General features: G+C 38.9%; 2 protein-coding genes across 4 annotated transcripts; both read left to right on the top strand.

Annotated features, from left to right (window-relative positions):
* The first annotated feature begins 640 nt into the window (after positions 1-640).
* On the top strand, positions 641-22779 carry bsdc1 (BSD domain containing 1). Of its 3 annotated transcripts, none has more exons than XM_088433323.1 (11): positions 641-808; positions 14715-14769; positions 15158-15274; positions 15357-15524; positions 16727-16781; positions 19476-19591; positions 19675-19743; positions 20303-20387; positions 20471-20908; positions 22125-22228; positions 22308-22779. In XM_088433323.1, exons 4-11 carry the CDS (start codon positions 15387-15389, stop codon positions 22335-22337), a joined length of 1035 nt encoding a protein of 344 aa, XP_088289449.1. In that variant the 5' UTR covers positions 641-808; positions 14715-14769; positions 15158-15274; positions 15357-15386; the 3' UTR covers positions 22338-22779. The 3 variants fall into 3 exon arrangements, with proteins under 3 accessions (XP_088289449.1, XP_088289448.1, XP_088289446.1); XM_088433322.1 differs by lacking the exon at positions 641-808 and adding an exon at positions 13917-14154 and having other exon boundaries at positions 20471-20875; XM_088433320.1 differs by lacking the exon at positions 641-808 and adding an exon at positions 13927-14154.
* olig4 (oligodendrocyte transcription factor 4) lies at positions 5087-6200 on the top strand. The gene has a single exon (XM_088433504.1). The coding sequence runs from the start codon at positions 5104-5106 to the stop codon at positions 5851-5853; it is 750 nt and encodes a 249-aa protein (XP_088289630.1). The 5' UTR covers positions 5087-5103; the 3' UTR covers positions 5854-6200.
* Positions 22780-23302: the final 523 nt, after the last annotated feature.

Genomic DNA, 23302 nt, shown 5'->3' on the forward strand with positions numbered 1-23302 from the left:
AGCCTGCTGATTGAGCCTATTCAACCTAAGAAGAGAAGGCACAGACTCCTTTTATCCCACTCATAATCAACGTTTCTCCATGGATCTGTGTCCTTCTCCTGGTTTGCCTCGCCCTGCAGCCCTCCTCAGCATGTGATCCTCCGTGGGTGCTTTAGGAAGAAGGGGAAAGTTATTGGGCTCTTAAGTGACTCATAAACATCCGGGAGGATTTTCATAGCACCTTTGTGCCTTTTTGTCATTGCTGAAATAATGCAATTGTTGCCAGCAGTGTAAATGAATAAATCACAGGACAGTTTGCTCCAGCAGAGAGGGATAACAAAGGGCAGCACTCCCTGTCTGCTCAAACAGTGTGTGTGTGTTTATGTATATATATATATATATATATATATATATATATATATATATATATATATATATATATAAAGAGAGAGAGAGAGAGAGAGAGAGAGAGAGAGATAGATAGATAGATAGATAGATAGATAGATAGATAGATAGATAGATAGATAAGATATATATTTCTATACTTTGCAAAGAACATGGGAGATGCTAAGATTATAGAGCAATCCAATCAAATTCCGTCCTGTACCTTTTTTTCTTTTAATGTCTTTATCTCAAAGCCTTTAGACATTCAAGTGACAAAAGGGGAAAACATAGTGCTAAACAAAAGCAGCTGGAAGCTCCACGGGGAATGCTCTCAACCACAAGCCCAGATTAAAGCCCATGTGTGCATGTACAGAAGATGTAGCCAGTGATCCAACCGAACAATAACCAGCTGAGAGTGAAGGAAGCCTTTTGGTCCACACCACAGGTTTGTCTTTCAGCTTAGCATTTTATTGAGCCGCGATACGCCTTAATCTATCCTGATCCTCTGTTGCTACAAGCATATGCCTGTGATAATGCTCTCATTTTCTGGTCACCTGAGCACTTTCATTGCTGTGTACCCCATGAGGTAGAAGAAAAGGGGTCTCTAAACCTTAAGAACGTCTGTCATCAAGCCTTTGAATTGGATGTTAGACTCTGAAAGGTGCCAAACAGAGAAGAAAGTCAAACAGCCAAATGCAGGGTTAAAAATTGGAAGATTATGTGGAAACATGGAGGGTGGCTATGCATTCATTTGTAAAATACAAAGCTCAAAGACCCTTGTTTCTCTCTGTGTGGCCCGTTGCTTCTGCAAACACATGAATAAGAATAAGAAACCGTAGAAGAGATTTATTTGGCTCATGCATATATCTGTATTCTAAGAAAGTGTTTGACTATGTTTCCTTTATTCCACTTGAGCCCCTAACAATGATCTATGTGTATGTGGATAGCAACTGTTCTTTTACTAACACACAGTTGCTCCGTCTTTGTGTTTTGGTGCATCTAAATGAAAATGAGTGGCAAAAATCTTTTCAAAATTCTCACCTCATATACAGTCAAATTAAAATGAAATTAACTGAACCTTTAAACACACATTACCACTGCAATGTGTTAAACACATTAAAAACCACAGAAGCAGGCATTAAAAAGTCTGAAAAGGCCGCAGAAGAAAGAAATCAGGGCCATTGTGTCCGACATAGTTAATTAGGATCTGACCCAATTAGTGAGGGGAAATCCAGAAGCCATGTTGGCGCGGAGCCTAACGATGGGAAAATCCATATGCTCCGAATAAACGGCCCATGTTGTCGCTCAAGGTTCTCCAATTATAATATCACTACATGTTGGCAGGAGCAAAGCAGCCTGTGGGGCCCCCTGATGGAGCTCTAGTGGGGGGTCCTCAGGGCCCCCTTGATTCCCATTCTCTGTTTGAGAAGAACACACAGTCTAGTATATCTTACACTGCATCAGTCGACGCTATGCACTGTGCAAGTCAATGAAGGTGCCCCCGTACAAACACAATAATAGACTTTGAAAACTTGTCCTCAGTTGTTTTTGCAGCAATTATTATACAGCATAATGACACCTACAGTTGGAGAGGACTGTATTGTGTCGAGTAAAAAAGATTAAAAAAAAAAACAATGTCCCACTGTTGAACGAGTGGACTAAGGTTAACACCTTATTCTGTTGTTACAGCATATAACTAATAATTCAGTAGGTTTCCTCCTTGAGTGCCTTGGGGTATGCAACAGAAAACGATTGTGATGTTGAATTATCATATATATAAAATATTATTAACTTTGAAATCCATTAATTTGAATGTGAAATAAGTCATCATGTAATTTACAAGGCTTACACTAATTATATACACCTCTAATTCAATATAGTATGCATCCGTTTTAGAGAATTTGGACATAACATCGCAAAATGCACTTTCATCAAGCATCACCTAGTTGCCTCTTTGTTGTCAACAACGAGGCTACGTGGATATTTTTTTTCGGCAGACTTTGAGACTTATGAAAAGGAAAATACGGCTTGAATTGGCTGCTTCAACCCTCCGATGTGTGCTTGAACAAGCTGGCATGGATCTTGGCGGGATGGGGGAGAAACAGCAACAGGCAATGTTCCATCCATGATCTGAACTCAGAGCAGTCGTCATTTGGGTAAAGAACATCCCACATAAGATGATTAGCAAATCATCTCTTCAAACAAATTGGATGGATCTAAAGATGACTACCCTTGGAAGAGTAACGAGGATGTTTGCACAAATGACGAAGCAGGATGGAGAGGACATCCGTGAGTTAAATGAGAGAAGCTAGTTGGTGTGTCAAATAGTGATGATGACTTTTGGGCCTTTTTGACAAATTAATGTTCAGTTGTGTCAAAAAAAAAAAAAACATTGAAACTACAAATAATCTTATTGTAGCAACATTAGTTTCAACATTAGCTTTACTTGAAGTAAAAAAAAAAAAAAAAAAAAAAAACGGGACGGGAAGGGGGCTACTTATAAGGGAGGTTCACTTGAGCACTGAGAAATAGGTTACATGTAACCTAACTGCAAAGTTTGTTTAGTTTTTAAAGATTTAAAGTTTTTGATGGATGCAACTAAGTCACTAAGTATTGTGTAATAAAGTAAACTATAAATCTCGAATGACTGTGTTGACTGTGTTGAGTGTGTTTTGGTTGATCATGGTTTGGTTAGCGTTTTAGCTGTCAATTTTTTGGTGTCATTTTTGGATCCATTTCTTCCACACCATGTTTCATTGGACTCCCCAACCTTGCCACAAAATAACATCCCTTATTTTATTCTGTATAGACAGACAGCAATATCAAGATAAGTACCTCTGAAGGATCATGTGCGATTTGATACATTTTTTCTATATTTGTTGTTTTAGTTGATAAATCCTCAATGTTTTGTGAAAAACATTTTTTTTTTAGTTGCTTTAGTTTTCGTTAAATATAACAACCTTGACACACACAATTGCTAAAGAATAAAACTTGGGTTTGATACAAGTGGAGTAGCAAAATGTTATCTGAAGGATATTGGATATCACTCTTCATATCACTCTTCAGAGATGTACATTTTGGACATGTACATCTGACATGTACATGTTAGAGCTGAAATGTGGTATCCGCTGTCAAAGAAAAAGAAGCCGACTTGCGAAGAGCTGCAAAGTGTGCATGTGAGAGTACAAGTGGCTTTATGGTTGAATTAGGGGAAGACAATGCAGTGCCCACTCTTTAGTATCTTTTTAACTACCTCCTCCCCACTTGGCAGGCCCCCTTCTAGTGATAGTGATGCAATTTCGCAGACTGTTTAGAGAGCCAAGTCAAATTTATCTGACCCCTTTTGTCTTGGCTTCTGGTTGAATTGTATCTAGTCTGCCATTAACACTGCTCTTTACATGTTCAAGCACCTCATATGGTGCTTCATGCCTCTCCTAGTGTCGCATAGATACCATATGTAAATAAGGCCTTCCAGGCATCATATATCTGGTCCTATAGTGCAGGCCTAGGGTGGTGGACACTCACTTTTACTTTACTTTCATTGAATGGTAAAAATGTGTATGTAAAACACTATGAAACATTGGGATGAATATGAAATGTTATATTTGTTTTTATAATGAATATCTCAATTTACAAGGAACTAAGTACCTTGGACTTGATTCAAAACTGACTTACTTCAATTCTGAATTAGTAGATCCACAAAATTCAGCCCACTGATACTGATAACTCTTTGTTAATCAAATTTCTGTTTAGAGATGTACAAAAACAAAACAATACCAGAGACTTTTGAGAGAACAGGCTTGGCAATAATTAAAAGCTTGTGATTACATACTGGGGGAGAAAAGTAGTACTTTATGTGGTACATACTTAATATCAATGTTGTAAAATTAATGCCATTTTTAAGTCATCGTTTGTTAAAAAAAAACATTACTTGCCATGTAAATGAATAATACAGTCAACCACTTAGTGAATAATGTTGTAATTACAATAATTTATAATAAGATGTAATCAAAGAAAATGATATTGTGACGTATCAGAATTCCAAACACATTTACAATTGTAATCAAAACATTTGAAAAGTTTGCAAAATAAGTGTATATTCGAAATTTTCTTTTGTGGATTTAACATTTTCATTAAATATTTTCCTTGTGGATTTAGTTTTGGCCTTCAAGTATTACAAAGTGTGCCCGACATAAGATACTGTGTGAAATTAATTTTTCAAAATATGATTTCATATTCACAAGTACATTCTTGAATGACAGTTTTAACAGTTTTAACAGTTTTATCTCAGTTAACTTGTTTTTGGTTAATGTGTTGTGCTTCATCTGGGATGTTGGGGAGAGATGGCTAGTTGGGTGAAAAGAGGCTAAATGTGTGTGTAGGAAGGCTCAATGGGGACTGCAGGACAACGTGCGTGTGTGTGTGTGTGTGTGTGTGTGTGTGTGTGTGTGTGTGTGTGTGTGTGTTAAGGGTGAACATGTGTCCCTTCTGCAATTGGCTATAGCTCTAAGTGTCTCATTATGCGACTTATTGTTCCTTTGTTGTGGAAGCTGTATAAATACACCCCAGTGGGCCCAGAGGATGACAGTTCATACAGACTGGTCATCAGACTGAATGAAGAGAAAGAGACTGTGGCTGCACTACGAGGAACACACACACAGCTCAAGAAATTTGGGCAAGCGTCTGAAAACATTCTGGATTTTTTTTTTCCTTTTTGTGCTTGTCTTTGCTTCAACCAAGATGGATTCTGATGCTGGTTCAACCTGCAGCCGTTCCTCATCCCCAGACCTTGTTGTGGATGACTCAGCTGGCAGCTTCTTCTCAAACAAGATGTTTCAGACATACTGCCAAGAAAATCGGGCAAATAGAGAGGCAGACCAGAGCGGCGTTGGTAAGCCCAAAACGAGGTCTCAGCTCAGCAAAGAGGAGGTGCAAGACCTGAGATTGAAAGTAAACAGTCGGGAGAGAAAGAGAATGCATGATTTGAATCAGGCCATGGATGGCTTGAGGGAGGTCATGCCCTACGCTCATGGGCCATCGGTCCGCAAATTGTCAAAAATCTCCACCTTGCTACTTGCCCGAAACTACATTCTCATGCTGTCCAGCTCGTTGGAGGAGATGAAGAAGCTGGTGGGTGATGTGTACGGAGCCAACGCTGCCGTCCAGAGTCGCACTGCCCACCCGTCCATCACCCCTGCCGCATCACCTGCTCATCTACCCTTGCATCCTCTGGCCCAGTCCCTACACTCTCTGGTAGGCACCAGCCAGCACCATTCATCCACCCCGGCAACAACAGCAGTTCCAACAGCTCATTCCCCTCCGTCGACCAGCTTTCTGGGGTTTCATGCTCCAGTCCAGGGTCTTCTGAAGGACCCTCTGCACCTGACCACCACCTACAGGCATTTCCCTGGCATGCCTTGCCCATGCTCACTCTGCCAAACTTTACCCACGCCGACCTCTTCTTTGCACAGCTTGGCAATGAACAAGTAACTGTCAGACTGCCGACTACTTCGTGTATCATGATGAGGGACCAAACAACTTCAAGAAGCTGAAGAAACAGCAGACCTTACGAATGGTGCCACAATTTGTACTGTACATAATGTATATACATTTTCTGCCATGCAGACTGCTGCTATTTTTATAACTAGTCTCTTCTGTATTGCTTTAAGAGAATTATTCTACGTGCACAAGGGACTTTATCAAGGGTAGCAAATTTTGTAATTTATCTGAAGTACAACAATGGAAAAACTGTCTAAAAATTAATTTTGAGTGTCGGTGAAGGATGTCTATTTTCCTAAATTAAATTTGTTATGGTCATGAAACTTTTGCGCTGATGTTTTTTTTTTAATAAACTATCTATCTATCTATCTATCTATCTATATATATATATATATATATATATATATATATATATATATACTGTATATATATATATATATATATATATATATATATATATATATATTATATACTGTATATATATATATATATATATATATATATATATATATATATATATATATATATATATAAAATCAGCTTATGTAACAACAATACTGGGACAAGGGTGGAGCATAAGAAGAAAAATGGAGATTTAGGGTGTCATTGGTTGCTAACCAGTTTTAGAGGGACGGGGGGCCGACCTCTCAAAGAGCAAAAGAAGGACAGAAGGGCGACACAATGTGACAACACAGAAGCTGAATGTGGTGTTCTTGTGCTGAGGGACCATCCATCTTTACCTCAACAGGGTGTAGGAGATGAAAGGACGACACAGGCGCCAGAAAGGCGCGTCACTTTTGTCCCACACAGGCGAGGGACGTAGCTATGTCCTTAGGTTCCAGGACAACTATTTGTCACTGTCTCATAATGACTTCGTTATTTGCACACAAAGGGCAGCTTGCACCAGAGGGCACAATGTGGCCAGTCTTCCAAAATTTGTTTTTGGAAGGTGATATTTCTACATACAGTAGTCAAAACAAAATGTGCTGGCAAATACATTTAGTTAACAAAGTGCGGACTTGATAAAATGATGAATCAGCTTAAGTGCAAACACACTGATTACCATGAACATGATTTCGGCAAACAACACCACAATGACTTGCCTTCACTTAGCAACAAATCAAGCATGTAAAATACATGCTTATCCTCCCACGGGTGACAGATGAGCCGCAGATCAGGGGAGAAATGAAGAGATGTAACTCATTCTCACCCCACTCCCTCTTGGGCCCCCTCCCTCTCCTGAGAGCCCTGAATGGGCTTGAACAATAGCCATGCGTGGGTCACAAAGGCTGGGGGTGTCCGGGCTCTCGTGCCTGAGACACAGGCCCCCTCCATTCAATCTGCATTTCATCATGGTAACAAGCGCTGTCAGGCCAAAAAGCCTGACACCCTCACTCACCACAAAGGCGGTTAGCTCTAATATATGAGGCTATTGACACTGTAAGGAGCCCCTGTCAGTGCTGGGGAATTGTCAGCTGTGGGATGTCTCAGTGGGGGGAGGCAGCTGCCAGCCAAAGCAAGCAGTGAAGCTTCTGGAGTGGGGACCGCCATTGCTGCATCACCTGGTGCCTCGTCCCTTGACACAGAGACCCCAGGTCCTCCCACAAGGCCCCCCTTTTATCAGGGCACAGGTGGGAATGGGAAGCAAAACACATTGTGGAGATTAGTGGAAACCGGCCTCCCTTTGGTCAAGGTAGATAATTAGAGACATTGACTTGTGCAAAGCTGGTGTTTCCTGATCGGCACCAGATGGTGTTAACCCACGGTGTGGCATCAGCGGTCTGGAGTGAACGTGTTCATGGGTTTGAGTGTGCTGCGTAATGGATATCCTTCTTAAATCATACAATATGGGCCGGTCCTCTGTGGACCATTATGGTCAGCGACTGCTGTCATCAAGGCAATGTTAAGCAGACTCAGCAGCTTTTGGTCACAATGATGAATTATGAACAAATGTTACGGAGAAAAAGACACTGTGACAATTTTAATTCATTAAAAATTGTTGTCTGGACAGTCTGCATTTGTTAGTCCGTGCACCTTTTCTGGAGCACTGAATATGTGAATTTAACGGCACTCTGTTTAGTATGTATTAGGTGTTACTAATAGTGCTGTCTAGACCTTAGAATTGAGCGATTAATTCTTTAGCATCTGTAATCAATTGAACTAAACTCCTTTTAATGGCACCTTAAACTTTTGTGAGAAAAAATCTCAACCAGTGGGTGTGCTTTTTTTAAAGTTCAGATTGTTAAGTTCAGATGTTAATGTGGCTTCAAGTCATTTACGTTATTTAGAATTAACACATTCAGTTTATTTAATCTAGAATCACAATATCATTTGGGGGGGGGCATTATAAAGAATGTGTGTGCGAGCATATGTGTGTGTTTTTTAATGTATTTGCTTAGGAATGGCCTGAAGTAGTTTTATCAATTTGTAAAGAAAAACAGTTCCATACTTATTAGTCCATAAGGCACAATTAAAATCCTTATAATCAAGGTTGATTAATTTCCTTCAGATTCATTCATATTTACTTTCACAATGAAAATTTTTTGGTCTGAAAATATACGGCACTTTACACCTGTCTACAAACTATTACATAAACGCAAAACTACAATCTTCAAAGTATGAAAAGAGGCCTGTTCATTCAGATTGTACCTTATCAATTGATGCCTTATGATAAAAAAAACACCCCCTCCAAAGAAACAATATATGGTTATTGCATGTCTAAAACAAACATTAGGTAATGTGACCCTTGACCTTTGAAGATTATGCTGTTAAAAATGTGAAAACGTCATACAGATTTCTCCCGATGAAAAAATGGCGTGAAAATGTGACATTGTAAACACACCCTTGGCAGTCAAATTCATTAATTCCATGATATTGTTGACAGATGGACATTCTAACTGATTCAGATTCTGATCAATATAGAAGCACTTGTCTAACTTGGCTGATTCAATCTGCATTGACAGAGTTAATTGGGTGACTGAAAAACCCAATTAAAGTGAAAGAGACACTGGGCAGAGTATACATATTGCAGGACATATGCACACATGGTGTAGCGTCTGGATAAAGGCAATCTTCAATTAAGGGACAGCACACTTCCAGAGCTTTGTTGTCTGCCCATTTTTTTTGTTTCATTTTGAGCTTAGGAAAGCGAACAGACAACCCCCCCACTACCACCACCACCCCCATCCAAAAAAAAGCAAAAAAAAAAAACGGAATGCATACTAATGAATCATGAGAGCACAGCTGCTGGGAGTATGGACACATGCAACACAGGAACGTGTGCACGCAAAGGCAGAGCTTTTCCAGAGGTCTTTCTTCATGTTAGAGGTTTAACAACAAAAATGCAGTGAACTAATGTGTTCAGTTGTTAACATTGTATAACACTGTATTATTTGTTAAATGTTGCCCACTTGGCACTCAGGCTGGTCATCCTGTAAGAAGGATTCCCTATCTAGCCCCTTCTAAAGAGTTGACTTTTTTTCTTGCTTGGTTGGTGGTTTCCATCAGTGGTAGTCACTAATATTTGTAATCTCTTTGAGACACCTGTGATTATGAGCTATATAATTAAAATTGATTTGATGAATGTCCATTTGATGTCAATCAATTTTGTCAATGATACGGTCCCCACATTTCTTTGTCTTAGTTTGCTTTTATACACATTCTTAAAAAATAAGAATTAAACAGAATTCACCATTTACATTAATTGTAGTTCTTGTAATTAATGTCTTGTACATCGCTCTCCAACTAAGCATGTTGTGAAACATGAAATTAAATGCACTAAAAAATATCACAATTTCTAATTTGTCACATCGTACAGACATTTACCAGTAATCACAGGTGATCAAGGATCAATTTCACTTTAATATGACATCCCTTACAAATTCATACATTAAATAACAATTTTTGCATCTCACCGTCAATCAAAAATGGACTTGAAAATATGTTTGAAAATATTTGAAAATACGTTTAAATGTGCTTGTTGGCTAGTTGATAAAAAAAACAGCTGTTGTACCCATAATGCCATGAGGTATGGTATTATGCGAATACATTGTGTTATGGAGAAAAATGCTGAGCGTGAATGCTAATTAACCCAGAAAAAATACTAATGAACAATGGTTAATTCATTCTGAACATTGGTGCTGTAAATCATGTGCTACAAAAATGTTTTTTTTTTTTTTTTTTTAATGTTTCCATATGTAAGTCAAAACGTTGTGGCATTATGGGGGAAATGCAATGTTTTTATTTGTTTGTTCAGCCTACAAATCCTGGGGAGCTCACGGCCATGCTACCCTGAGAATGCTCCATTCTCGGACACGAAACAGGGTTAGTAATTGAATGGAAGATACTTGGGAGTACCATGTGCTGTAAGCTTCCAAATGGGGAGCACACCATAGGTCTCTTCAGGATTTGGGTGTGAGGGGCCCAGGTCCTCGGGCGCACTGGGCCAACCACACAATCACCATAAAATCTAAATTGTTACAGAAACAGAAGCAACAGCCCTATCTCTGCTTTATGCCTCACCCGAGGTGAAGGGGAGCTACCTAAACACAAGTATAATACTCAAATTATCACCATTATTTGTTTGATCAATCAATCAATCAAATTTTATTTATATAGCCCTAAATCACCGAAGTCTCAAAGGGCTTCACAGATGAAAAGAGGTCATGTGGAGACCTCTTTCGGGAAAAGAAGTCGTACAGAGACATCTTTTCAGTATAAGGTACACAACAGCATCCCCTGTCAAAGCTCCCAGAAGGGGAAGGAAAAACTCAAAAAATCAGAAACCTCCAGAAGGGACCACAGGTGGGAGGAGCCCCCTTCCAGGCCCACAGGTTGAAGTGGATGCTGCATGTACCAAACACAGAAACAATATAAATTACAGAAAACATGTTGTGCTATATAGTGCAGTGATGTCTTGACAGCAGGCAAAGCCATTGGGCAGGAACCATCCCACATTCCAGCCAGGTGGACCGCAGATGGCCGAACTCCTAACCCGTGATGGTCGACCAGTGCAGGACCCAATGGAGGCGGTCAAGTCAACCCTCACCATCTAGCTAGCCCCCTCTCCCGGCCGGAAGAGGGGGGCAGGAAAAAAGAAAGAAGAAGAAAGCTGCAGACAGGCTCAATTAACTAAATGCTTTAGAATATAAATGTGTTTTTAGTCAGGATTTAAAGATTTCTACTGAGGTGGCTGCGCGAACTTCCATAGGTAGGGCATTCCATAGTACTGGCGCGCGAATGGAAAATGCCCTTGATCCCGCAGACTTCTTTTTAGCCCGTGGGGTCGATAGCAAACCGGCATTTTGTGATCGAAGTTGTCGGGACGGAACATATGGTGATACTAAGTCGACAAGATAGGAAGGAGCTAAACCGTGTAAAATTTTATAAGTAATTAACAGCACCTTAAAATCACATCTCACGTGTATTGGAAGCCAATGCAGGTCAGCTAGAATCGGAGTAATATGATTGAATTTTCTCGTCCTTTTCAATAGTCTCGCTGCTGCATTCTGTACACACTGCAGGCTTTTAATGTAGGACATGGGAAGTCCAGAAAACAAAATGTTACAATAGTCTAGGCGCTACGTAACAAATGCATGAATTAATGTTTCTGCATCGCTAATAGGGCAAATTTTAGCTATATTGCGGAGGTGAAAAAATGCCGTTCTTGTCATGTTATTAATATGTGTTTGAAAGGAGAGAGTTGAGTCAAATATCACGCCGAGATTTTTTGCTGAACTACTTTGGGAAGTAATAGTTTTCTAGGTTCAGCGTGGTATTCTTGAGCAAGTGCTGATGATGAGCAGGGCCAATAAATAACATCTCAGTTTTATTAGGGTTGAGAAGCAGAAAATTGGAAGACATCCATTGTTTAATCTCGGCAAGGCAAGCCTCCAGTTTACTGCACTTGCACGGATTTGTTATTTCTAAGGGCATATAGAGTTGGATATCATCAGCATAGCAATGAAAACTAATAGCATGTTTACGTATAATATCGCCGAGAGGAATCATGTAGATGTTGAACAGTAAGGGACCAAATACTGACCCCTGCGGGACACCACATGAGACGGAGAAAGATTCAGAGATCGCATTGCCATAAGAGACACTATGCGTCCTTCCCAGGATGTAAGATCTGAACCAAGAAAGTGCTGATCCCGAGATACCAACACATGATCTAAGACGTTCTATAAGATTATGATGATCAATAGTGTCAAATGCGGCAATAAGATCAAGCAGTAATAATAATGATGAGATGTTGGAATCCAAGGCTAAGAGAAGATCATTCGTCACTTTTACTAGGGCTGTCTCAGTTGAGTGGTTGGCCCTAAAACCTGACTGAAGGAGTTCAAATCTATTGTTGTATATCATAAAATCGCTAAGCTGTTGTGCTACAACTTTCTCAAGAACTTTGGCGATAAACGGAAGGTGTGACATTGGCTTATAGTTAGAGATTTTCAGGATCTAGGTGAGGTTTCTTAAGTAATGGTTGAATGACGGCCGTCTTAAAAGCTTCAGGTACAATGCCAGAGGAGAGTGACAGGTTGATAATATTCAAGACAGATGACCCTAAGACCGGGAATAAATCTTTAACGAGTTTGCCTGGAAACGGGTCGAGCATGCAGGACGTCGGCTTTGCTGCATTAACCAGGTGTGTAAGACACTCCAGGGATACTAAATCAAACTGGGACAGGGTAACCAGACTTTCTTGAACCTGATTATCCAAACTAGCGTCAACAATCACAGCCGAGGGGGTAAGTGGCGCTGCCTTTTTTATTTCGTCCCTTGTTAGCTGAATCCGCTGAGTAAAGAATTGCATGAAATCGTGTGCTGAATGGAGGGAACTATGATTAACCTGCTGCTGTTGTGTTAGCTGTGCTACCGTCTCAAATAAATATGTTGGGTTGTTTTTATTAAGACTAATCATTTTGGAAAAGTAATTTGTTTTTGCTAACCTAAGAGCCTCTTTATATTTCAGCAAGCTATCGCACCAGGCCTGACGGAAAACCTCGAGTTTAGTTGTTCGCCATTTACGCTCAAGTTGTCTACTTAACAATTTACATGTACGCGTTTCATCCTTAAACCACGGAGTGTGCCGCTTCGGACGAGATTTAAGTTTCAGCGGCGCAATAGAGTTTAGGGAATTTAAAAGAACCGTATTAAAATCATTTGCGAGCTTATCGACTGAACCAGTGAAAGACGGAAAGGCAGCTGTTGCGGAAGGCAGTAATTCAGAAAGTGCAGCAGTGGTTGAAGAGTTAATATCACGGCTCTTAAAGCCTTGGTTGTGGACAATAAGACCACACTGAGCTAGGACTTCAAATGTTATAAGATAATGATCAGACATAATGTATGTTTGATCAATTATGAATCACACTTCTACAACAAACAATTACAATACGAACAAATATAGGTTTAATTAAACCTATCTTTGTATTTCTTTCTGTGTATTTATATCAATTTGTGTTCGTTAATACCTTTATTTATGGCAAAGAGTCTCGGATTATTTACTTTGCAGGCTCAAATAAAATCAGTTACAGTATTTATATTTTTTCCACATATAAATCAAACCACCTTCGAGTTGAAACATCTAATCAAGACATACCCAACACTAAATAGTTAAAGATCTTCATTACAATTTAAGGTTACATGCTATGGCTGCAAATTTTCTATTTTCCTCTCATAAAATTGAAACTATTATATCGACTAGCCCCTGTTTGTTTTTAAAAGTACTGTATCTTAAACCCAGAACTTTTAGACTTATTATTCCACAGAGATGGTGACAAATTGTAAGGACTTGTATTTCTTTCAATGCAACTATCTCGTAATTTCAAATGTTGTAATTAGTTGGCCAACAATCTTTCTTATTTTTATTTACATTTTTTACCATTACGTTATATTTCTTTTTTCTTAATATTGCTCTTCAGAAATTATTCTTTTTTTGTTTGTCAAAAGAAGACAATATGTGGTTGTTGTCACACAATTCCGCATTAATAGTACAGTACTGTATTTGTTGTTGGTTGCCCGGAAAAATAACATTTATGCGTATTAAATTTGGTCTTTTTAAGCCACCGTAGTCAGAATAAGATCACGGCGGCTTTATCCACAGTACCTACAACGTAAAAGTAATAAAGATGATCTAGCTGCGTTATTAAAGCGTTGTACGTTCACGTATTTGTCAATATGACGATGTCATGGCACGTATAAACAGTTTTTGACGCGTATGTATTTCCTGACGTAACGGGTTAGAGTTCAGCAAATATTGACATGACGTCATCTTCTAAAGATGGCTGAAGGGTAAGTGTGAACTCAGGTTAGTTTTACTTTTAAAAGTTGTTTTAGATGTCAATACGTTTTCAAGAACACATTTGTAGATGTATTTACAAGTTATGACCGTGCGTCGCTTTTGTTATTTAGTTAATTTGATTTGCACAACCTGCTGTTTTCATTTCGGAGTCATGACAGCAAGTGCGTTTGTTTACAAAAATATAGCCTAGCTAGTTTAGCCTAGATTGAATTATTTCCTCGTCCAGAAACATGAATTGCCACTTATTGAACGACGAAAAAGAATTAAGATTTATGCTCATGTCTAACGTGCTTATTTAATACCCACATATGTTTTTCCAATCTCCAATAATAGAGCATGGCCAAGCGTTTACTTTGCTAGTCTGTTAGCCGACTACCTTCAACTGTCGTCATTCGTGAGCCAATTTGTTGCAAGCTAAAGGAGACTCAGTAAGGCTATAGCCAATGTACGATGGAATCGTCGCAGGAAAGTGATTGCAGGATCAATCAGATAGTTTCTTCTGCTGTGAATCTAGCTAACGTGGTGACTCTGAATATGTATGCGATCACAGAGAAAGCTGGTGGGGAGGCTGGCTTCATCAAAGTTTCCAGGCCGTCAAAGACAAGGTAATCATTTTTACGTCTGTTTTATAAAATGCCGTATACCGCTAATGTTACTTGAGTTTAGATTGAATTTCTTGGGTGTACTCAAGAGTTGTCAACAGAATTTGGGTTGTGGTTTTTCAGGAGATATGTGAAAGTGAATAGAATAGAATAGAATACCTTTATTAACAATGTACTGTATATAGCTTTATATAATGAAATTGGGAGCACTGCCTGTATTGATGCTTATTAATAATATCAACAATAATAATGTATACATAAATAATAAATAGAATATAATTCATGGCATAGGAAAAAAAAACGGTCATATTCCAAAAACCAATACAGATATTTTTGTTTCTAGAGAATGTTAGTATGGATGTTTTCTTTACAATAACTTTATTTTCATTAGTCATCAGAGGCCTTAGAGTTTATTAAGAGGGACCTGACGGAGTTCTCCACAGTAGTGCAACATGACACAGCCTGCTCCATTGTGGCCACAGCCACAGCTGTCAAAAACAAGCTAGCGGTAAGTTGTTGACTATTTGTTCCTCATATGGGAAAACATTATGATGATGACCACACTGGCTGAATTATTTTTTCTTCCCTAGGTTGAAGGTTCATCAGAGACCACAGAGAAGATGAAGAAGAGCCTCTCTAGTTTCTTAGGAGTCATAACAGATACACTCGCTCCACCTCCTGATAAAACCATTGACTGTGATGTCATCACATTGGTGGCAACACCAGCAGGAACTACAGAAGTGTATGACAGCGCAAAGGTGGACATTGATTTTTGTTTTTGTGACTGTTAGCCAGTGTTGATAGTTCAAAACTTACTTCAAAGACCTAAAATCTCTAGTTTTTAACACAAAATTAACATTTTGTCCAACTATTGACCAACACTTTTTCTTCACTCGGGGACTTCATTTCTTGACAATCTGTTTGACTAAAATGCTACTTTAGAAATGGACATGTACGTATATGCAGTATGTGCACTCTTATTGTATTTAATTTTTATCATACAATTCTCAATGCATGTATAAAAGATCTATCCTAACCCAACAAACAAAAGGGTTTGAAGGAAACAACAAAAAAGCCATGTGAGAAAAAAAGTCGACACAAAATGTAATTAATCGTGGTCACAAAGTATTTTCCTTTTCCTTGAGTTGATTTGCATATTTCAAACCAGATATGCAGATTTCGGGCCAAAACACATTCTTCTATGGGAGACAGAACCTCATATTTTAACGACATTCTGAGCGTGCTTTTAATTGCACATGCTTGCGTCTGGCGGAATCTTCATGCTCTAAAAATCGATACTTTGCAGCACACCCCCAAAATTGTCAGTTTATTCAAGCATTAGCATTGTTAAAAAGGAAGCAATCCTTATTCAACAATTATTAATTATTTGAGCAGACGCACCCTCTGGAAATTACACTCACGGGTAAACTAGATTTGTCCAAATGCACCATTCTTTGATATCGTGTTGGTTTCTTTTTACTTTTCCTTGATTTTATACCAGGAAGCTGTGTGTTTCAGGTTTGCCTTCAAATATATCCGGGAGTGTCACTATTTCACTCAAATTAAGGCTTCACGATTAAATGTTAATATTGCCGAGCCAGCCTCCCCACCAGCTTTATTAATCGTGGCAGCCTATATTGTGATCACAATTAAAATTTGATTAATTGTGCAAACCTCACTTAAATAAAGCTTCCAAAGGCATGGTGCCATAATCTTAGTTTTCAGAAAAAACCTTATTCTCAGTAAAAGTTTTCAAAAGTATCCTCCTTTCATGCTAGCAGTTAGCAAATAAAAATAATTTGGGTTATCCTAATTGACCTAAAATAGGATTTTCTTTGTCTGATTTTATGTTATACAGTGAGTGGGAACAAATATTTGTTTTTGTATTGTATATGGAAACTTTTGATTTCCACTGTTAAGTCCAAAGCAACCATAGTTAAGCATTTTTTTCTACTTCTAGGCACGTCTCTACAGTCTGCAAGCTGATCCCGCCACATATTGCAATGAGCCTGATGGTAAGACATGCAATAAACCCAGTAAAGATGTGCCTTGGCTTATGAATTGATTTTATCTGTGACCAAGATCATAAAACACTTTACTCTTACAGTAAGTCAGTTTCCCTCAGAAATGAACAGAAATGGCCTTAAATCTTTTCCACCCCCTTTAAAAACACCTTGAATACTCATCTAATAGCCTCTTGCTGAGGAGCTGCACCCACTTTTCTGCCCTACCCCGAGACTTCAAAAAAAATAGTTCTTCTTTTACTAGCAATAACACTGCCATAGTTCTAGAATTCGAGAATCGTAACACAGCAGACATGAATTCATTACCAATCATCTGCTTGGTATATCAGTTTACCACATTTCACTTTTGACAAGAAGGGATTAAAAAAAAACTCCAAACCTATATACCACAAGCATCCTAGAATATTAACTGTAATGTTATTGTAAGGGATAAACCCGGTTGTCGGCCGGGCTGACTACCAAAGCCCATATTTGCGGTGCATAGTTGCCCTTTTTTTTTTTTTTAATCTTACGGACGATCCGCCCGAACCGTTGTTGCTTTTGAATTTTTTAATAAGCCTTGAAAGTTGACATCACTGTTGCACTGCTGTTAATTTTCTTTGCTTGTTTTTTTTTTGTTTTGTTTTGTTATTTGCAAACAAGCTAAAACACATAATAAAGCAGATATGCACCACAAATATCGGCTCCGGAAGTCAACCTGGCCGATAACCAGCTTTATCCCTTACAATATCATTACAGTTAATATTTCAGGATGCTAGTAGTATATATGTTTGAATTATTTCCTTACTGCTTCTTTTCAAAAGTGAAATAGTAAGCTGATACACCAAGCAGACAATTGGTAATAAATTCATGTCTGCTGATCTTATTTCATTTTGGTTAACCGTGGTATTTTTAAATGTGATTTATAAACAAAATTTGACTTAAAAGAAGACTTAAGTGAGCAGAAGTTTGACCCAGATGGGGACGACATGTCAAATTTCAACGTGACACAACTAGAGTAAGCCACAGGAGAAGTTGCAGAAACTGATAGCAGTCCATCGCAATAATGTCTGCTAAATAACTTTATTTTTACTATTATTTGAACAAAGTTATTTTCACTATTAGTTTCACAAAGCTATTTTACTTTGCCTTTTTCTGCGTTGATTGAGAAATCCTAATGGGTTTAAATGAAGTAAAGTTTGTAAGTTTGGGTTTGTATACAAATTGTTTTCTCATTTACTGCAATAAATGCTCCTTGATTCCTTGAAATAATTATCAATTTTGAATATCACTTATCGGCCTCCCTGATAACCAATAATCAGCATTGGCCCTGAAAAAAAAGCATATTTCTTGATCTCTAGTTGTTACATCAACTTATCACTGTTTGAATTCTCTGCATGTGCCTTGTGAATTTATGAATTGTGGTATGCTCTTCTAATATTTACATTGAAACTGGCCTAGAAATCGTATAACTGGTCACTTTATATTTCACAGTGCTGTGTCAAAAGAGATTAAATACAATACAACATTGATATTGCAATACAGGGTTTTTCCCGATACACCTCAATGGCAATATGCTATTTCAGTATATGGTTGGTTGACCATAATGCCATGCCTCACATGTCCAGGCTAAGTGCAAAATGGTGTTCATTTACTTTTTCATTCATTCTCATAAAAGCACTTACAGCTAAGTAGACTGCAGACTGGTCATCAATATTTTTATTAGCTACCAAGTCTGTAACTTCTCTCTGAGGAGAAAGCCTTAAATTAATCGTGAAATACTTAAGGATGGCTGCTACAAAACCAACAATGAATCGACTTAATGGTCGATCTGATTCACTGGTGAACTCGAGCGTCTCTTACAAATATTTTGCATCAAATGTATCATTCTTTTGAATTCTATGTAGATTTGATTATTTATAAAAAAAACATACTTAAATGTGTTCAGTTCTCTTTGATGTCTGATAGTAATGCAATATATTTTTGCAGATGCGGCATGAATTAAAGTGTGTGTTGTTGTTTTTTTTATTTAAATACAACTTGAATCATATTTTTCAATCATCGCATTTCAGAGCTTGTTTCCTTGTTACTGTCCTCCATGAACTTGGCTGTGTCCCAGAAGATTAGATTAGTGGCATGTTGTCAGACTTGTACGGCAACACTTAAAGATGCTCTATTTTGGCACCTACTCTAGTCCCAACTCGAGTAGTAAAAATGCAGCCTTCGAGGAAGTTGAATATGTTCGAATTGTTCATTCAACCGCAAACGCATTAGTATGTAAACAACAATGCCTGTTGTTTTTTTGCAAAGTTGGGCTCCTTGTTTTCCCCGACTTTCCAGTCCAAAGGCTGTGTTTGAGCACACCATTCCTAATTCAGTTTGGACCCGACATTCTCGAATGTGGCACATGAAAAACTACAGTAACCACTGCAGATGCATTTGTCAAATGAAGTCTCAGAACAACTCTTGGTTTGAGGACACCCGTCACTGGCTTCACTTTTATCAAAAGCGTAAGAGAAGCAGAAACGTGACAGATAAAATACATCACATGTAATAAATAGCTGTCAATGTGCTAGCGTTTGATCAAGGTCGCCGTAATGTGTAAGGCTTGTTGATGCCGTCTTTTAGCAAGCAACGTTCCACCATCTTTAATGCCTTCATATGTGTTATCGCACAGTATTTTACACTGTACTTTTTTTCCCTCAGGGCCCCCAGAGCAATTTGATAACTGGATATCCAACTTCAGGATGGAGGATAAAAAAGGCGAAATCTCTGAGCTGTTGGTCAGCAGTCCCTCAATACGAGCACTTTACACAAAGATGGTACATTTAGTTTTGTGAGTCTACCATTGATTTGTTTGAACAAAAGCAATCAAGCGATTCATTTTGGGATAATTTATTTAAAGGTCCCAGCAGCGGTTGCCCATTCGGAGTTCTGGCAGAGGTACTTCTACAAAGTATTCCAGCTGGACCAGGTAAACGCACCCTTCTGCGTTTCTTCAAGCCCGTTTCCTTGTGTTTAATGCCATCTTCTGGCTAATTTGTATATGACAAGTACCATACGTAATATTCTTTGTTGCTACTCTACCATGTTGCCTGCGTGTTTGAGACCGTAAATATACAACAAAGTATGATCATGAAACAGTTTAGAATAATTTCAAACTTTTAACTTTTACGGTATTAATATGAATGGAAAACACTAAATTATAGGGCATAGTCTGAAGAGGCCTGTTTCAGAAATTTCCATTTACAAGACACACTGGGTTTATAAGTCCATTAGTGCACATTGGGGGGAGGGGGTGTACAGCTATTAAGTCAAAGTTTATTCAATTTTAATTTGACATCCATCAAATAAGAAGCACCTAATTTGCACTGCATATTAAAAAAGTATGTTTGGAGACTAAAAGGCCATTTCTGACTTGAACAAGTGTGTGCAAGTGAGTGCTTTGCTATAAAGAAATTTTCTTGATAAAGATATTGTGGTGAAATGTTGCAAAAAAAAAATCATGATTGTGTATTATTGTGCGCTGTCAGGAGGAGGCACGACGATTGGCGCTGAAGCAAAGGGCAGAACTGACATCCCACACGGAGACCCTCGGCTGGGAGGAAGAAGAGGAAGGTACGCCAACAATATTCAAACACCTTAATTTTTTGAAACTAGACTGATGTACATTACTTTGGTTGGTTTCCTGTTTCCATTAGATGACTTTCTTGGTACCAAGTCCTCATCCCAGCTCAACATCACTCCCCTTTTGGACACAAGCTCAACACAAGCGCTTGCAGATTCGACGACCCCCGCAACCACCACGCAGCAGAGTAGTACAGCTCTGTCCCCTAATGAAGAACGTGACGCTACCCTCTCAGTTAACAGCGACAGCGCCAGTCTGCCAACGCAGCTGGAGCTGCAGCCTGAGGCCGTTGTCACGGAGTTGGCAAAGAAGCTGATAGAGGTCACTGTGGACGATGTTGTAGAAAAGCCAGAGCAAACCTGTGAGTCGGCCCCTGAGGCTCAGATGGAGAGTGGAACCCAATCAAAGCTTGCTGTGGATAGAGTGAGAGAGGAAGGACCCCATGATCTGAGAGTGTTTGAGCTGAATTCTGACAGTGGCAAGTCTACGCCTTCTAACAACGGCAAAAAAGGTACAGTGTCTCGTGAAAGTATTAAGCTCCTAACTTTTTGACATTTTATGAAATTTTGATCCTCAAAGATTAAAACGTCTGAAGTATATGTGAGGAATCAACACCTTGCGGGATGCAATTGTGAAGTGAAACTAAATCTAACAATATTTTATGCTTTGAAAAAAATTCTTTGAAAAGTAAGGTGTGCAAAAACATTGGCCCCCTCTTCCAATGATCCAATGTTGTGTCATCTACTCTCATACCCAGTCCACAAGGGCTGCAATCCTGCATGGTTTTGATATGTCCGTCCTCCTAGGCACCCAAATCAAATGATCAGAATCGTATCACGCGTCTGCTGAGCTTGCTCCTCGTTTGAATTAGATTACGGCCCTTGAAGACCGGGTTTGGATACCCAAGGGTTCTCTTCCACCCTTCCAATAAGATAATGATCCGAAACATAAACCCATAGAGACAATGTACCGTAATTCCTCAAATATAACACACTTTTTCCCCAAAAAATGAAAGCCAAAAGTATGGGTGCGTCATATAAACGGTAAATTACAAATTTGATTTTTCTTTTCCTTTTATTCAACACCATTTGAGGAAGATCGATCTGTTAGCCACGAAAGCCGAGTGTTGTCGCACGGATGTCCATTTCTATCTGTTGCGGCTAACAGCAACCCGTGTTAGCTGAAGTTGTTAGGTCATTATTTTCAATAAAAGAAGCAAGCGGACTGAACCAGTGTCCGAGTCCATACTTGTTCACACACAGTAATTTCATAAAACCGTCTGGAAAATGTTATGATGGCTGTTATGATGGCTGAATGTTATGGCTCCAGCTGATACAATTAAGGTGCACCAGTTAGAGAAACCGAAGGGTATTGCATCGTTTAGTAATTGCGGTCCATTGGCATACACACACAATCATAAACGTGGTGAAACACAGTTGCTGCTCAAATTCGGGTATTTATGGTCAAATGAACTCGAATCGCGCCACAAGAAAAAGGAAAAAAACTTTATCTTTGAAGCTCAAAATATGGTGAATGTCAAAACGTTATGGGGGAATACGTTTGCAAGGCACTGTACATCCATCCGAGGTTGATTTTTTTGAATAATTTTTTTTTCTACCGACATCATCAAACATTTACTGAATCAATAGAGATGTTCTACAAAATCTGTTTTAAAAACCGGAACAGATGACAGAAATTTGAAGACTAATTTCTCATATGTCCTCCAGGTTCAAGTACGGATGTGAGCGAGGACTGGGAGAAAGATTTTGATCTGGACATGACAGAAGAAGAAGTTCAAATGGCGCTCTCTAAAATTGAAGCTTCAGGAGAGGTTGGTCCCCAGTCCGCCACACCAAATTTACAGTAAGGTGTAAATTGATGGCATACGTAATTGTTTTCTCCACTTCTAGTTGGAAGAAGACTGGGAGAGCTGGGAATGAGAGCCACCCAAGCACCAACCATGTCCCTGCCATTCAAGCTAGTGCTCAGCAGATGAACCATGCGTTAAATCTTTGTCCACACTGTCACCTCGTCTTAATTGTCAGTTGGAGATTTTCCAGCAGGGTTTGGACCCGTTTGGCAAACCTATTAAGGTATAGGTAAGCCACAAAGCCAGACAACATGACAGAACACGGGCCCGAACTATTCCTTGGAGTTACTCCGGAATGCAGAGCAATCGACACTCGTAAATAGACGGGGAGTTTCTCACAACGCAGGAGGGAACTCCGCTTTTTTTCTTTGTATTCTCAGTTCGCTTCTCATGTATGTTTTGCTGGCTTAACTGTAGGCTAAATATAGCAAAAGTGCTGCTTATCACTACTGTGCGATAAAATAATACAGCAGTCATTTTTGATTACTATTAAAGAGCAATTACGAAGCCTACCCTTGCTCTTCTTCATTGTCTGGCTTTTTATGCAAACATGAACAGTCCCTAGCAGTAATCACACGTTTGGATTTCTACTCTCTGATTAATTACAACCCCTAAATACAGCAGTCATATTTATTATTGTTAAAGAGCAAATATTTAGCCTACCCCTGCTCGTCTTCATTTTTCTCCCTTTTATGCAAATTTCCACGCTCCCTAGCAGTCATCACAACTTTTGGCGGTTACTCTGTTTCATTCTAAACTCTAAATTATTTGAATTTTCAAAAAAGACACCTAAAATTCACTTGTGCGTAACCCTCGAAGGTGAGTACTTTATAGAGGGGCCGAGACTGGAAATGACACAAATTTTCTATGAGCGTGCCAGCGGTGCATAAAGCAAAAACATCTTCTTGGCTGTCGTAGTTTCTATTGCGAGTGGATTTACACTTAGGCACGTGTAAATGTTTATTTCTCTGTATTAAAATATTTTTAATCCATGTATTTCTCATTTTACTTCAAACTTGGATTATTTTGTGCAGC

Source organism: Hippichthys cyanospilos, chromosome 14 (assembly GCF_059441005.1).
Source record: "Hippichthys cyanospilos isolate Australia breed blue-spotted pipefish chromosome 14, RoL_Hcya_1.0, whole genome shotgun sequence".
NCBI lineage: Eukaryota > Metazoa > Chordata > Actinopteri > Syngnathiformes > Syngnathidae > Hippichthys > Hippichthys cyanospilos.

Excerpts from the sequence above, each read along its gene's own strand:
- olig4 (XM_088433504.1), top strand. The coding sequence starts at position 5,104 with ATGGATTCTGATGCTGGTTCAACCTGCAGCCGTTCCTCATCCCCAGAC.
- bsdc1 (XM_088433320.1), top strand. Across the intron at positions 15,525-16,726 it reads AAGTGTATGACAGCGCAAAG|GCACGTCTCTACAGTCTGCA; the intron begins GTGGACATTGAT and ends TTCTACTTCTAG. Across the intron at positions 22,229-22,307 it reads AAATTGAAGCTTCAGGAGAG|TTGGAAGAAGACTGGGAGAG; the intron begins GTTGGTCCCCAG and ends CTCCACTTCTAG.